The sequence below is a fragment of the Apostichopus japonicus genome, chromosome 14 (genome assembly GCF_037975245.1).
Source record: "Apostichopus japonicus isolate 1M-3 chromosome 14, ASM3797524v1, whole genome shotgun sequence".
Lineage (NCBI taxonomy): Eukaryota > Metazoa > Echinodermata > Holothuroidea > Aspidochirotida > Stichopodidae > Apostichopus > Apostichopus japonicus.
The window spans coordinates 27669691-27684328 of NC_092574.1; the positions used below are offsets into that span (position 1 = coordinate 27669691).

At 37.3% G+C, this 14638-nt stretch overlaps 1 protein-coding gene across 7 annotated transcripts in view; it reads left to right on the forward strand.

Moving 5' to 3' along the window:
- Window positions 1-14638, forward strand: part of LOC139980108 (teneurin-3-like) — a 150392-nt gene that overhangs the window by 114636 nt on the left and 21118 nt on the right. For all 7 annotated transcript variants that reach the window (XM_071991488.1, XM_071991489.1, XM_071991487.1 and 4 more), the window contains 8 exons: window positions 859-1053; window positions 1508-1717; window positions 2597-2743; window positions 3554-3758; window positions 4147-4266; window positions 4628-4886; window positions 11591-11858; window positions 14051-14191. In XM_071991488.1, coding sequence (XP_071847589.1) covers window positions 859-1053; window positions 1508-1717; window positions 2597-2743; window positions 3554-3758; window positions 4147-4266; window positions 4628-4886; window positions 11591-11858; window positions 14051-14191 — 1545 coding nt within the window. The remainder of the gene's footprint in view (window positions 1-858; window positions 1054-1507; window positions 1718-2596; window positions 2744-3553; window positions 3759-4146; window positions 4267-4627; window positions 4887-11590; window positions 11859-14050; window positions 14192-14638) is intronic.

Below are 14638 nucleotides of genomic sequence, written 5' to 3' on the forward strand. Positions count from 1 at the left end.
ATACTTTTCCTGGCGAACCTAAACCTTTGAAGAGGTCACCATATTGTGATTTGATTTCACTCTCATAGCTTGCGATGTCACTTGCAGAACCCTATCACCCTTTCACGTTTCTAACAAAGTTCATCTTGTTACCAGGTTGTGAAGGTGTAGAACTTATTACCAGCAATTGATTTGTAAGCCAAGTATACAATCTTTTTGGAATATCTTTACAAATCATTATATCAGCATGTACTAGTGAAGTCTTACTGTTGTCATCGACTTCTTTATTATTGTAATGATGTCTATGATTACACATTAGGTGTTTGTATGATCGTACTACATTTGTAAGTGATGTATATGTATATTTACGGGGGGGGGGGGGGGGGGGTGGGGTGTGGGAGGGCTGAAAACTGGGACATGGGTGTTGTCATCGATGGATGGGTTCTTGTAATTGGTGCTTCTTATTTAATGGACTAAATTATGTCCATTGTCTTTCTTCTGTTTGTGTTTATTTCCAGGGAGTTAGTTTACTTCCTTCACTTTTAGTTTACTTCCTTCACTTTTAGTTTACTTCCTTCACTTTTAGTTTACTTCCTTCACTTTTAGTTTACTTCCTTCACACCATTTTTGTATATGCATTCATTTTTTTTTATAGTTACACTCTGTAATATGAACATAACACATGGTGTGGAAAACAAATTAAACAAACCTTTATTCTTAGCAAAATTTAACTTGGTTGCTGTGTCGAGAATAGTGAAACATTTTAGTGCAAGGAATTACAAAGCCTTTGGGTTTCTTGTTATTATTTAAAAATGACAACTTTAGAAGTAAAAATTATATCTGCTACAATCTTCCAATCATTTTGCACTATTTATACAGGCATATGTCCGGTTCTATGTAATGGTCGCGGTGAGTACCTCTATGGGCAGTGCTTGTGTCACGCTGGATGGAAGGGTGCAGAGTGTAACATTGCATGGAATGAGTGCTTAATACCAGACTGCAGTGGACATGGCATGTGTGCACAAGGAGAATGTCTCTGTGAATCAGGCTACACAGGAGAATATTGCAATCAAGGTAAAATAGCATCTGCAAGTAAAGTATGCACATTCCATGAATATGCAACACTAAGTTGGACAGGTTGTTTAATATTATAATAACTTTGTTTTCTGACAGTACTCTTTCTGTAATTTCACATTTAAGTATATTTTCCTTTCTGGTTTGTTTGCATCTATGCAATCTTCTGTTGATTTTAATTCCAAACTGCTAGTATCAGTCTTTATCTATATATGTTCTTGAAGTGAATTCCTTGCCAACTTGACTAAATGCTTTGGGAGGTATATGTTAACTGTGACAACAAAAGCTAAGTGTCAATACTTCATTGTAACACAAATAATGGCAAAAACACTTGTATTTGAGGATCACCTATAGTTGACAGAACTTGTTGCAAGTAGTCTTCAGAGACTGGCTTTGACCATCAATTGAAATAATTTTTAAATGTGGTTTTTCCCTGTTTTGAATCTGTCAACAGAAGCTGTCATTGCAACAACTTTATGCGCCAATCACTCTGACTGTTTCGACCATGCTGAATGCATTCTTGGTGTTTGTGAATGCACTGAGGGGTGGACAGGAGCAAATTGTCATCAGCAAACCTGCATTTCATCATGTTCCCCTCATGGGGAATGTATGGACAGCAAGTGTGTCTGCAATCAGGGCTGGAATGGAAAATTTTGTCGACTTGGTAAGACAACTACGTAAGGGTTTTGAATGGCTTGACGGACATCGGAGATGATGTAAAGAGGTGGCAAAGGGGAGTGAAAGCAAAAAATTTAGATGTTTTAGGACAGGAGTAAAGATAATAAATATATTGCATTATGTTTTTGTAAATTGTAAAATAAAACAAAGTTAGTTTGAAAGTATAAGTCTAGGCTGCTAGGCTGACAACATCACTAGGGTAGTAGCTTCAAGATAGCATCCAAAAAAGACATGATCAAATATGTTGATGAAAACTTAAACATTCATAATCATAATGTGTGTGTGTAATGCCTGTTGTATGCGCAATATGTAAAGAAGGGATACTTGGATCTCATACTGATGTCGGCTGGTACCAATTGATGCTTAGTGATGTCATTGATATGTTTGGAATATTGATATAGAGTAAAACATATTTATTCTGATTGTGTGTGCTTCTCCTACCTTTATAGATGGTTGTCCACAAGGATGTAGTCATGTCATTGATATGTTTGGAATATTGATATAGATTAGAACATATTTATTCTGATTGTGTGTGCTTCTCCTACCTTTATAGATGGTTGTCCACAAGGATGTAGTCATGTCATTGATATGTTTGGAATATTGATATAGATTAGAACATATTTATTCTGATTGTGTGTGCTTCTCCTACCTTTACAGATGGTTGTCCACAAGGATGTAGTCATGTCATTGATATGTTTGGAATATTGATATAGAGTAGAACATATTTATTCTGATTGTGTGTGCTTCTCCTACCTTTATAGATGGTTGTCCACAAGGATGTAGTCATGTCATTGATATGTTTGGAATATTGATATAGATTAGAACATATTTATTCTGATTGTGTGTGCTTCTCCTACCTTTATAGATGGTTGTCCACAAGGATGTAGTGGTCATGGAGACTGTCAGTTGATGAATCAACTCTGGAAATGTGTATGTCAAAATGGTTTCCAGGGTGACGGTTGCCAAGTAACCATGGAACTTGTGTGCAATGACGGCCAGGATAATGATGCAGGTCTGTGTAGATTGTTAATCCTTTCATTTGAACATGATATACTTTCATTGTCTAGAGAGTAGACTGGAATTTCTGGGCTTCACTCTGCTTTGAACATTTGCTTTGCAATTTAATACTTTACTCAAAAGAGTTTTGATGCAATGATACTTCAGCAATGAGCTATTGGGGAGTTCAGGTGAAAGGTCATTTAGTGTTTTGTTTTTTTGGGTCGAAATGCGAAAAGTGCCTTTAACAGATGCATCGATGTTGACCAAACCCTGTTTATATTATTGTCCAGTATTGTGGTGGTTAAAAACAACTGGATATCCCTCAATTCAACTTTGAGAGCTATGTGTGATAAGAACCATGGAGAAGCTCATAATATGTGAGTTGTTAACTGGCAAACCCAATACTAATGTTTGTATCCTTTGATATCCCTCAATTTAGCTGTAAGAGATATGTGTGATAAGAACCATGGAGCAACTCATAATATGTGAGTTGCTAACTGGCAGATGCAATATAAAAACGATTGTTTCCCACCCATTTTATTAAAATGGTCTATATCCATATTAGGAACTCTTTTAGTTTGCCTTAATCTTATGATTTTGATGGACATACAGTAACAAAACTTTCAATTCACATATTATGTCATTTCACCAGTCTGTGTGGTACCATTAGATTAATGAGCAATATAAAAGCCGAACTGCAGTTATAAATTGAACTTGGCTCAGCTGGTACAATGTTTGCAATTGACACAAGTCTTCACAAGATGTTGGCAACAGCATGTTGAAAACGATTGTAATGGCAAATATTTTCTTGGTTCTTGAACAGATCAATTAATTGATTGTGCTGACCCCGACTGTTGTGCTACAGCAAAAGTTTGCTCAGGTCAAGCCATTTGCCAAACACTTCCAGAGCCTTCATCAGTGTTAACTTATACTTTACCATCTTTGCCCTTCTTTGATCGTTATCGAAGTTGGTTGGAGCCCAGTGGAATACAGTTTGAGGCATCCTTTGATTCTTTGGAAGACCAGAGGTACATCTATGTTTTTGTTCCCATGAGGAGTCAATCATCTAAATGTGTGACATAAGTTGTAGTACTTAGCAGCTTTGATAGGGAATGGCCTATGGACAGGAGAACAATACCTTGAGGCCTCATAACATGAAGGATCTTACAATACATTTGAATGAAACAAAATATTCCTCTAATATCTTCTCATCTCAGAAAGGTGACTTTTGCCCTCTGCAGGGATACAGTGGCTTTAGCAGTCTTGGTTATTGGTCACTTTTGATCCCTCAATTGCAGATAGTTTGATACGTTGCACCTTCATAACCCCATGTTGATCTGAGTTCTGTATAATCAGCTAGAATGCTAATATTTTGTGGTTCCCTTTACTAATATTTTGTGGTTTCTCTCTTCTTAGTCGCGCTTCTGTGGTGAGAGGGATGGCCATCACTTCTAAAGGTTTACCCATACCCAATATGAAAGTCACAGTGGAGAACCAACCATTGACTGGGTACACATTCACCAGAGCAGATGGATGGTTAGTATGCTAATTCCTTCAGAGTGATGAGTTTAAGAGCTATATTGAACATGTTTCATCACCATCTCAGATGATGCTACATGGGTTGAGGGGGAAGTGGGGGGGGGGGAGGAGAAGAGATATAAATGCAAGTGTTTCAAGAGCTGTTAGCAAGAAGAAAGATTTTTTTTAGGCTTACCTTTTTGGGTATCCAAAATTCAAGTGGATGGAAGCAACATGCATGTGACAGTGTTTCATCATCCTGGAACCCTTTATTTTACTTCGTTAGGGTACAAGGACAAAAAGAAATGAAAGGGCTAAAGCAAACCTCTTTATTAGAATAAGTGAGAAATGACAAATAAATTGGCTATTTTCCAACTAGGTTTGATATGATCGTGACTGGTGGCTGTGCCATTCAGCTGCAATTTCAGAGATCAGGCCTGTCCATACCCCCAACCTTTGTCTTTGTACCAATCAATGAGATTGTTATCACCGATGATATCATTATATGGACTGGTGAAGAAGAACAACAGGAGGAATGCACAGAGGATACCCGTCAACCTCCAGAGTTCTCCATCTTACCCAGCATACCACGCACTGGAATTAAACTGGTTGAGCCAGGGATCTTGTTAAATCAGCAGGTATGGTTTCATATTTACATTGCTCGGACTCAAAAGACACTTTTGTTTCTTGGTCTTTGTTGATTTTTTTGATTAATTTGATAAAAATTGTGTTTCTTGTCACTGAACACACTCACCACCAGAGAAAAGAAACCAGTCCATGCTTGACTGTTATATCAATGCTCCCTCCCTCCCAACCCCCCCCCCCCCCAACCTCCAATTGTATTGAAACTGGCAGAGTAACATTCAAAGAGGGAATGTTTAATACGTTGAGGTAGTTTTACAGGACATTTGTAGAACACTAAGGCAACAACCAGTTCATGTGTCCTATTGGCTTGGTATGGAGTTTGGCACCAACGTTGTTTGTGTATAACTCAGAATATGTATCATCTTCAGACTGACTCTACAGTGAGGACACTATTAGAGGGTCTAACCTTGGCTTAGAGGTTCATGACCAGCACTTACTGATTCTAAGCCAGAAGAACACTATAAGTCACTAATGACTCACACTGCTTTAGTGGCCTCATGTTACAAGAACTAGTTGAGGAGACTATTAGGGGGTCTAACCTTGGCTTAGAGGTTCATGACCAGCACTTACTGATTCTAAGCCAGAAGAACACTATAAGTCACTAATGACTCACACTGCCTTAGTGGCCTCATGTTACAAGAACTAGTTGTTATTTATGCCCAGTGAGGACACTATTAGGGGGTATAACCCTGGCTTAGAGGTTCGTGACCAGCACTTACTGATTCTAAGCCAGAACAACACTATAAGTCACTAATGACTCACACTGCCTTAGTGGCCTCATGTTACAAGAACTAGTTGTTTTTTATGCCCAGTGAGGACACTATTAGAGGGTCTAACCCTGGCTTAGAGGTTCATGGCCAGCAGTTACTGATTATAAGCCAGAACAACCTATAAGTCACTAATGACTCACACTGCCTTAGTGGCCTCATGTTACAAGAACTAGTTGTTATTTATGCCCAGTGAGGACACTATTAGAGGGTCTAACCTTGGCTTAGAGGTGCATGACCAGCACTGATTCTAAGCCAGAACAACACTTTAAGTCACTAATGACTCACACTGCTTTAGTGGCCTCATGTTACAAGAACTAGTTGAGGACACTATTAGGGGGTCTAACCCTGGCTTAGAGGTTCATGACCAACAGTTACTGATTATAAGCCAGAACAACACTATAAGTCACTAATGACTCACACTGCCTTAGTGGCCTCATGTTACAAGAACTATTTGTTATTTATGCCCAGTGAGGACACTATTAGGGGGTATAACCCTGGCTTAGAGGTTTGTGACCAGCACTTACTGATTCTAAGCCAGAACAACACTATAAGTCACTAATGACTCACACTGCTTTAGTGGCCTCATGTTACAAGAACTAGTTTAGGACACTATTAGGGGGTCTTACCCTAGCTTAGAGGTTCATGACCAGCACTTACTGATTCTAAGCCAGAACAACACTATAAGTCACTAATGACTCACACTGCCTTAGTGGCCTCATGTTACAAGAACTAGTTGTTATTTAGTTTAGAGTGTCTGGTCACTATGTGATGCTACAATGGCTATCATATCCGTCTCTCCAATTCTGATTTAAATGTTTTTTCTGATTTAAACTTTCCTGTGATGATAATTCTGTTGAGAATCCTATGCTTATGAGGTCAAATCTCCTTTGAGGTCACCAGAGGTCAATCTCTGAAAAACCTTTTACATGATATCTAATGATGGAAATTGTGGATACCTCTAATACTTGGTGTATGGATTGATAACATTTGAGACCCCTATTGTTTTGGTGGAGGTGTGTATAGCTACGTACAGTAGACTGACCTGTGTTTATCAAGCCATCATGTTATTGTATCAAAATGGTGGTTCGGGCCATTTCTATTGTAACAGCTAGTTCTTGTTATACTAACAACCAGAAGTCTGGTGCACTGAAGTCATCGAAATCTCAATGCATTTTGCATTCTGGTTTCTTGTGTAACCAAACTCAAGTTTGCTAGGGTACAGTGTATAAACTTCTTGGCTGCTTTCGTTATTCCGCAAGGCTCAAGGTCATTTAAGGTCACAAATGGCAAAGACATGAGTACCTTGTGAGCAAACTAACTGAACATCAGTAGCACTGGCTAATGGCACTGTTGAGTGGTAGGTGCCTATTAATGATTACACTTTGAGCTGTTGTGATAGAGGGCAAAGGTCATTTGAGGTCAACAGGAGACAAAATCTGATAAGGCAGTAAGCTTTGCTGAATCTCACATTTAGTGTGTAAGTGCCCCTCAGTAAGTTCTCGTTTGCTTTCGTTATTGGGAAAGGTCAAAGGTCATTTGAGGCCAAAAGACGTCAAAGTCTGAAATCTTTGGTCACATGATAACTCAGAATATACCTTAGTGAGTGATAGAACTGTAATATTTTTTTGAAGAGGTCCAAGGGCAATGTAGGTCAAATCTCAAATGGTGTCAAAATTGGTCTTACGCTCTGTGATATATATTTTCCCTGATTTTGGTTATGACATCAAATTGTCAAAATATTTCACAGTGAATAAGCAATGATATAACTTTCATTGATTCAGAACAATTGTAAAAGGGCTTGGTGACAGTGCTAACTTGTAAGCTCACTTAGGGAAATGAAATAAATGTCCACAAAAAAAAGACAGATTTAAAAATTACAGACAATGGTTCTTCTTTTTTTCTTCTTGAGTGAGAACATTGCCAGTCCAGTAACATCTGGTTTGTTGGTAATGACCAGAATTACATGTTTGGTTGTTCAAGCATAATGTGGCCATCTTGATTGGATATATCTATCCTACCAGGAACTTTAACATTTGTCACTATGCAACGTGCAGTAGATTACTATTTTCTGAATCTGTAAACTAAGAAAATTTGTGTTTATTGATGGGTTCTTCTTGCTGCTGTAGCTTCTCTATGTTAACCTACAATCATAACTGGCTTCATCTACCCACAGGAAATATCAATCAGCACATTTGGGCTGGCAATAGCTCCATTAATTTAACCCAATCTTAGTCCTTTCAGATAAGTATCTTACTTCTGCCCCCCTCTTCAATATGAACAAAAGGGTTAGCTGTCAACAGAATTGATCATGAGGAACAGTGAGATGTGGTTTTTCAATCTGAAGTCTGTATTTTGATGATATTGTGATGATATGTTTATAAAGGAGCCCTGAATATGTTGTTTATCCCAAAGGGAAGATGCATAGATGCAAAGGTTATGTCATTTGGATCTAATGGTCTTTGTCATTCAACAGGATATTAAATTGATTAAGAAATTAAAGTTAGGTCTGGATGTTGATATATAGTATGTTCAACCATTTATAGTGGCATACTTAACTAAACTGTAGCATTTTCTCTCTGATGGTCTTACAGACACAGAACAAGAATTTGATTCCTTACCAGATGCAATGGTAGTGACATGTATGAGTGTGTGAAGCCCCTCTCTTAAAGAAATAAATGGTGGTACAGTATTCTTACTAGGATTTAAAAACTTGAGACCGCGGGACGCAACGTCTTTAAAATGTTTGTTTCTGCTCATTGGTTATGACATGTATGTGTGTGTGAGGCCCCTCTCTTAAAGAAATACATGGTGGTGCAGTATTCTTACTAGGATTTGAAAAGTTGAGACCGCGGGACGCAACGTCTTTAAAATGTTTGTTTCTGCTCAATGGTTATGACATGTATGTGTGTGTGATGCCCCTCTCTTAAAGAAATACATGGTGGTACAGTATTCTTGCTAGGATTTAAAAAGTTGCGACCACAGGATGCAATGTTCCTGAAGCCCTCCGTGAAAACATGCACTTTAAAATACCTGTACAGGAACACAATACTCAGCTATAAGACCGACAACACACTGGCTTGTATACTACGGAAGCTTATAGTGATAGGTCTATAATATGCACTCAAAATAATTAAATGATGAATCTCGTAAGGAACATACAACAAAATGACTCAAATTCGGAAGCTGGAAATTTTGCTGTAATTAGCTAGTTAAAGTAGCAGCATGCTGGCCTAGACATCATGCAATGCATACTACTGTATGGTATACAACTCCCTTACATAGTGTATTTTAAAATGTTTTAGGCTATGAATATGCTGTGATGTCAGAAATCAATGTGAAGTAAAACAATGCTTAGAGAGGAAATGCAAAAATACTGCACTTTTAACTGATTTTATTGAGCCCCTTAAATTTTGTAGAAGATATTACTTGTGGATCTCGACGACACAGTACATGCCCTTAAAAGGCCTAGTACAACATTTATGAACCACTGTCGTAAGTTACCATTGACAGTTACAAAGCAATGTTTATTGTTATGCAATGTTCATTGTTATGCAATGTTCATTCTTCAATGTCCAATGGTTATTGAAAGTTGAACAAAGGTTTCCTTTTCCCCAACCGCTATAGACAAGACGACCCAACCCCGGTCAGATCTGACCCCTTTCCCATTACAGTATGTAAATAACTTTTACGCAATGTGGATTAAGAAACTCAAGCTTCAATGGCTACTTTTGAAAATGTATAAATGTTGCACAAAGCTGAAGCATGTGGTCCGCGGGACCGCAAAAAAGGTTGCAGTGAAGATAGATATTACTGTTTGCATTTTACTTTAGCAACTCTCAATGCAGAGAGAACAAACATACTGTGAGATGAAAAGTCCTTTTCAGTATCAGAGATGTTAGCTTCCCACAAACTTGAGTGTAGGTTTTTTTGGAGGTCAACATCAAAAAAGTTTGCAAACATAATAGCTTCATCTTCTACTTGCATGTAATGGTAAGGATAAATCTACTTGCATGATATGGCAGCTGCAATGAATAGTTATTTCATGTAGTAACAAGAAAAATACATCAGTCTTGTGTGTAATGGCAATTAGGCTATTGTATAGTTCACTTGCATGTAATGGTAAGGATAAATCTACTTGCATGATATGGCAGCTGCAATGAATAGTTATTTCATGTAGTAACAAGAAAAATACATCAGTCTTGTGTGTAATGGCAATTAGGGCTATCGTATAGTTCACTTGCATGTAATGGTAAGGATAAATCTACTTGCATGATATGGCAGCTGCAATGGATAGTTATTTCATGTAGTAACAAGAAAAATACATCAGTCTTGTGTGTAATGGCAGTTAGGCTATTATTCACTTGCATGAAATGGTAACGGTAATATGTACTAGTGCACTTGAATATGAAGGCAAGGGCAATACATATCAGTCCACTTACATATAATCTCAAAGCTAATGAATGGCATATGGCAAGAATTATATGTAGTCTACTTACATGTTATGTGAAGGCTAAAGCACACTCACTTTGTATGCAGTAATAGTGATACTATGTTCTAGTCTGCTTGAATGTAATGACAAGGCCAATGCATAGTATTTATTATATGAAATGGTTAGTCTAATGAATGGTCTTCTTGACTGTGATCACAAGGCCAATATATAGCATATATTATGTGAAATGATATTAAAGTCTAATGTAAGGTCTACTGGAACGTAATGACAAGGCCAATGCATAGTATATGTTATATGAAATGGTTAGTCTAATGAATGGTCTTCTTGACTGTGATCACAAGGCCAATGCATAGTATGTGTTTTGTGAAATAGTAGGTCTAATGTATGGTCTACTGTAATGTAATGACAAGGCCAATGCATAGTATATGTTATATGAAATGGTTAGTCTAATGAATGGTCTTCTTGACTGTGATCACAAGGCCAATGCATAGTATGTGTTTTGTGAAATAGTAAGTCTAATGTATGGTCTACTGTAATGTAATGACAAGGCCAATGCATAGTATATGTTATGAGAAATGATATTAAAGTCTAATGAATGCAGGTCTACTTGAATGTGATGACAAGACCAATGCATAGTATATGCTATGTGAAATAGTAAGTCTAATGTATGGTCTACTGGAATGTAATCACAAGGCCAATGCATCATATATTTTATGTGAAGTGGTTAGTCTAATGTACAGTCTACTGGAATGATATGACAAGGCCAATGCATAGTATGTATGTTTTTGTCTTGTTACTGAACACAATAGATAGGTAACAAATGTTGTGGTGATGGCATGCACAGTATGTGCATCTGTATGCATGTATATATGTAACACTTTGGCTTCTAAACAATAACCATAAGGAAGGATGTTGAATTCACACTTGATACGTGGATCCATTGTACCATGTACAAGAACAGAGTTGTTCTGTGGAGGTCCAGTGTCTTTTAAGACACCAGACATAATCATCTGTTACTAGCATCAGACCTACTGTGAGACTGCCAATAGCAACACTCTGTTCTGGTTAAACCTTAAAACTTTGATATGTACCAATCGGACATAATCATTGGTTGTTAAATGGTGAGAGCTACTGCATGACTTTCAACAGCAGCTTTCATATTTTGTTAAACTTTCAAACTTTGATATGCACCAATCAGACATAATCATTGGTTGTTATGGTAAGAGCTGCTGCATGACTTTCAACAGCAGCTTTCATTTTAGGTTAAAACTTTGATATGCACCAATCAGACATAATCATCCGTTGCTAGCATCAGACCTACTGTGTGACTGCCAATAGCAGCACTCATGTTCTGGTTAGCTTTCAAATATTTATATGTACTATTATTAGACATTGGTTGCTAGGATCAGACATACTGAATGTGTCTGCAAAAAATTGAAAACATTTGGTAATATATGTCTTTTCTTCATTGTCTCAGAGCATCCATGATGAAATCAAGCTCACACCCTCTTCAATGTCACTCAAGTATTACAGTCACCGTAGCAACAGAGTAGGTGCTTACATCAACCTCACCTTGGATGAGCATGAAGGTCTTCATCGAATTCAGCTCATACACATCAAACTTGACATAGCTGGTGTTCGTTGGTCAAAAATCACTGAACCAGAGCCACATCTCTCGATTGGTTTTACATGGAATAAGACAAATGCGTATGGGAGGCTGGTCCATGGCAAAGTTAGAGCCAAAGGTAAGTTGAAGATCCGAACCTTATAAGCAGAGCTGGCAACAAGTATGGCTTTTACGTATTTCCTACAGGAAGTCATGATCAATAGGGCTGTACGAGTTTCCCCAAAGTATAAGTGATTTCAAAAAGCATATTTAATGATAAATATATGCCTGAAAAAGAAACAATACAATAACAGAACAATCATAAACAAACCTTATTTAGCCTTTGGAAGTCCCCCGACGATCATGCAAATGGTTTATCATTGGTCAAGTTACAAGGTTGTTTAGATTGGCAGTCCGTTGTGAAATGGAAATTAACTTTGAAATGGTTGGCTCTTTGCACCTGTCAGACAAAACATATAGGAATTTTTCATATGCGTGGCGGTAGGTGTTTACAAAATTCACACAGCTTTTGCACTATTTGAAAAAAAACTGAGGAAAAGATAGAAAAAATTAATAGTGCCATTTAAAACTGGGAATAGTGTTTGAACTTGAGGAATTTGTAATATAATAGGACATATGGTAAGTTATAACAATTGGACAATAATTACTAATTGATTCCTTTTCCAATGAAAAACACTGTTGACCATCAATCTTAGGACATACATATAACTTATTGTGTTGCTAATGAAATTTCATTAGCATGTTAAGCCTATTAGGTCCATACTCGTAGTCTATGGAGATTACAAAGTATCATTGTTAGTGGCCAATGAATTTTTACTTTTTTGGTTTCAGTAACCTTTGCAATCGTGATGGGGTGTGTGTGTGAGTATGTGTGTGTATGTGACAACTAGCTTTAAACACAATATCTCAAGAAGAACAAGTTGATTCATTGTCTTTCTTGGTAGGTAGATGCCCCCTGGATGTGTAGATCTGCCCTATTGTTTTTGGTTCCGATCTCCTGCATATTGATGAGTGGGTGGGTGCCTGGGACTTAACATAAAATTCTTATAATGTCAATATCTCTTCAACTGTATGTCTGATTTAGTTCATTCTTTTACCTAATTAGTATTCATGAGTGGGTGGGGCTTAGTGAGAAATCGTTGAAAACAGCTTGTAAACACGATATGTCAACAACCACAAGTTGAGTCAATGTCATACTAGGTAGGTACATGCACCATGATGTGTAGATGTGCCCTGTTGAGTTTTTTCCATCTCTTGAATATAATGAGTGGGTTGGGCTTAAAAGAAATTGTTAAAATGGTCAATATCTCTTCACATATGTCCGATTTAGTTTATACTTGGTATGGTGATGTATACTTGATATGGTGTTGTCAGTTAATAGTATATGTCCATGTTCTTAAAAACAACAATAAGGCTTACATTTTTTGTGACCATCTGGGCCCCAAAATATTCTGGGTGCATTGTGCGTCGGTCTGTATATGTCATGTTTACAACTTTGATTGTGCAACAAGTTTCTTGGATTCTTGTCAAGAATATTTTCATGGGCAAAACAAGTGTTAGAGGTATGTGCAGTTTTGATTATGTTGTGTTCACTTGTAGAATACAGCGGTCAGACTGGTGAAATGAACTTTAAACACGCGACAAAGACTGCTATGTACGTAATGTAAGTGGCCTGACTGGTTATCGGTTAATATTTTTCAGAACTTGCGTCTGGTTTCTTTGACCAGGGATTGGCATATTGACCACCATCTATTAATCACAATGTAAACTTAAACTAAAGAAAGGTATTTCTTTAGAACAGATTAATAAGTCATTGCCAGTAACTGAACAAGAAGTGGCTTTGTTGTGAAAAAAAAAATGTTCAATATTGGTTTGCTGTTATTGGCAATGAGGCTAACTTATCATATTCAGATATGCCTTGGATATTGCAAATATTTTCGATATCCCAAATGATTATCGTTCCAGCCCTAGTTTTAAGGTTTGAAAATATTTGAACAATTTTCCAAAGGTTGGCAGCTCTGTGTAAGTTATGAATAATCATTTTCCTGCAAATTTTGGAATCATGTAATGTGACAGCCAAACTGTTGTAAGGTCAGTTGTGTGCCACACTGATGTGTGTAATCTACTCCCTACACATGGTTTGATTTAATTATTGAAAGATTACATCTCATGCTACAATATGTTGCTGTTGTGAATATTTTGTCAGCTGTGGGATAATGTTGAGCTCACTTCTTACATCCTTTTTCATTTTTGCAACCTTTCCATTTCTGATCTTTGTCCAAGTTTCTGATGTTTGTTTAATCTCAACAGTGTCAGTTGGTTATGAATATTATATTTGTAATGAGGTGGCCTGGTCAGTCCAAGCAGTCATGTTGGATGGTATAACATGGAGCTCCACTAGTATGGGAGGATGGTTCTTTCCCATACATCACACCTATGATCCAACCACAGGTGAGTCTATCACAAGTCATGAAAGTTTCAAGTTAGTTTTCATCCTCCCAATTCCTTTAATTTTTCCTTTAGATTGATTATGTTGTATTTGACCACCCTGGAAAAAAAAAGCACCTGATAGATTTCATACACGAGTTTCAAAGTAAAAAAATGTGAAAACTTTTACCATCTCAGTACAATATATATATGCCATATCGTTTGTAAGTGTTAGTGTGCATCACTAAGTTAGCTCCATGCTAAGTGTCGTTGGTTCTGCTAAAGAGAAATAAGTCATGCTGGGCCTATTGTACTCTTTTGTAATATGAACTTTATTCCTGCACCTATGGGGTAAATCATGGCTGAAGATAAACAATTGAATATGCACATTAGAATAACGGGCAATTGTGGCTAATGAGTTTAGGCATATATCAACATTAGGGAGACTTAACCTTTAGAGGGCCTCTGCAT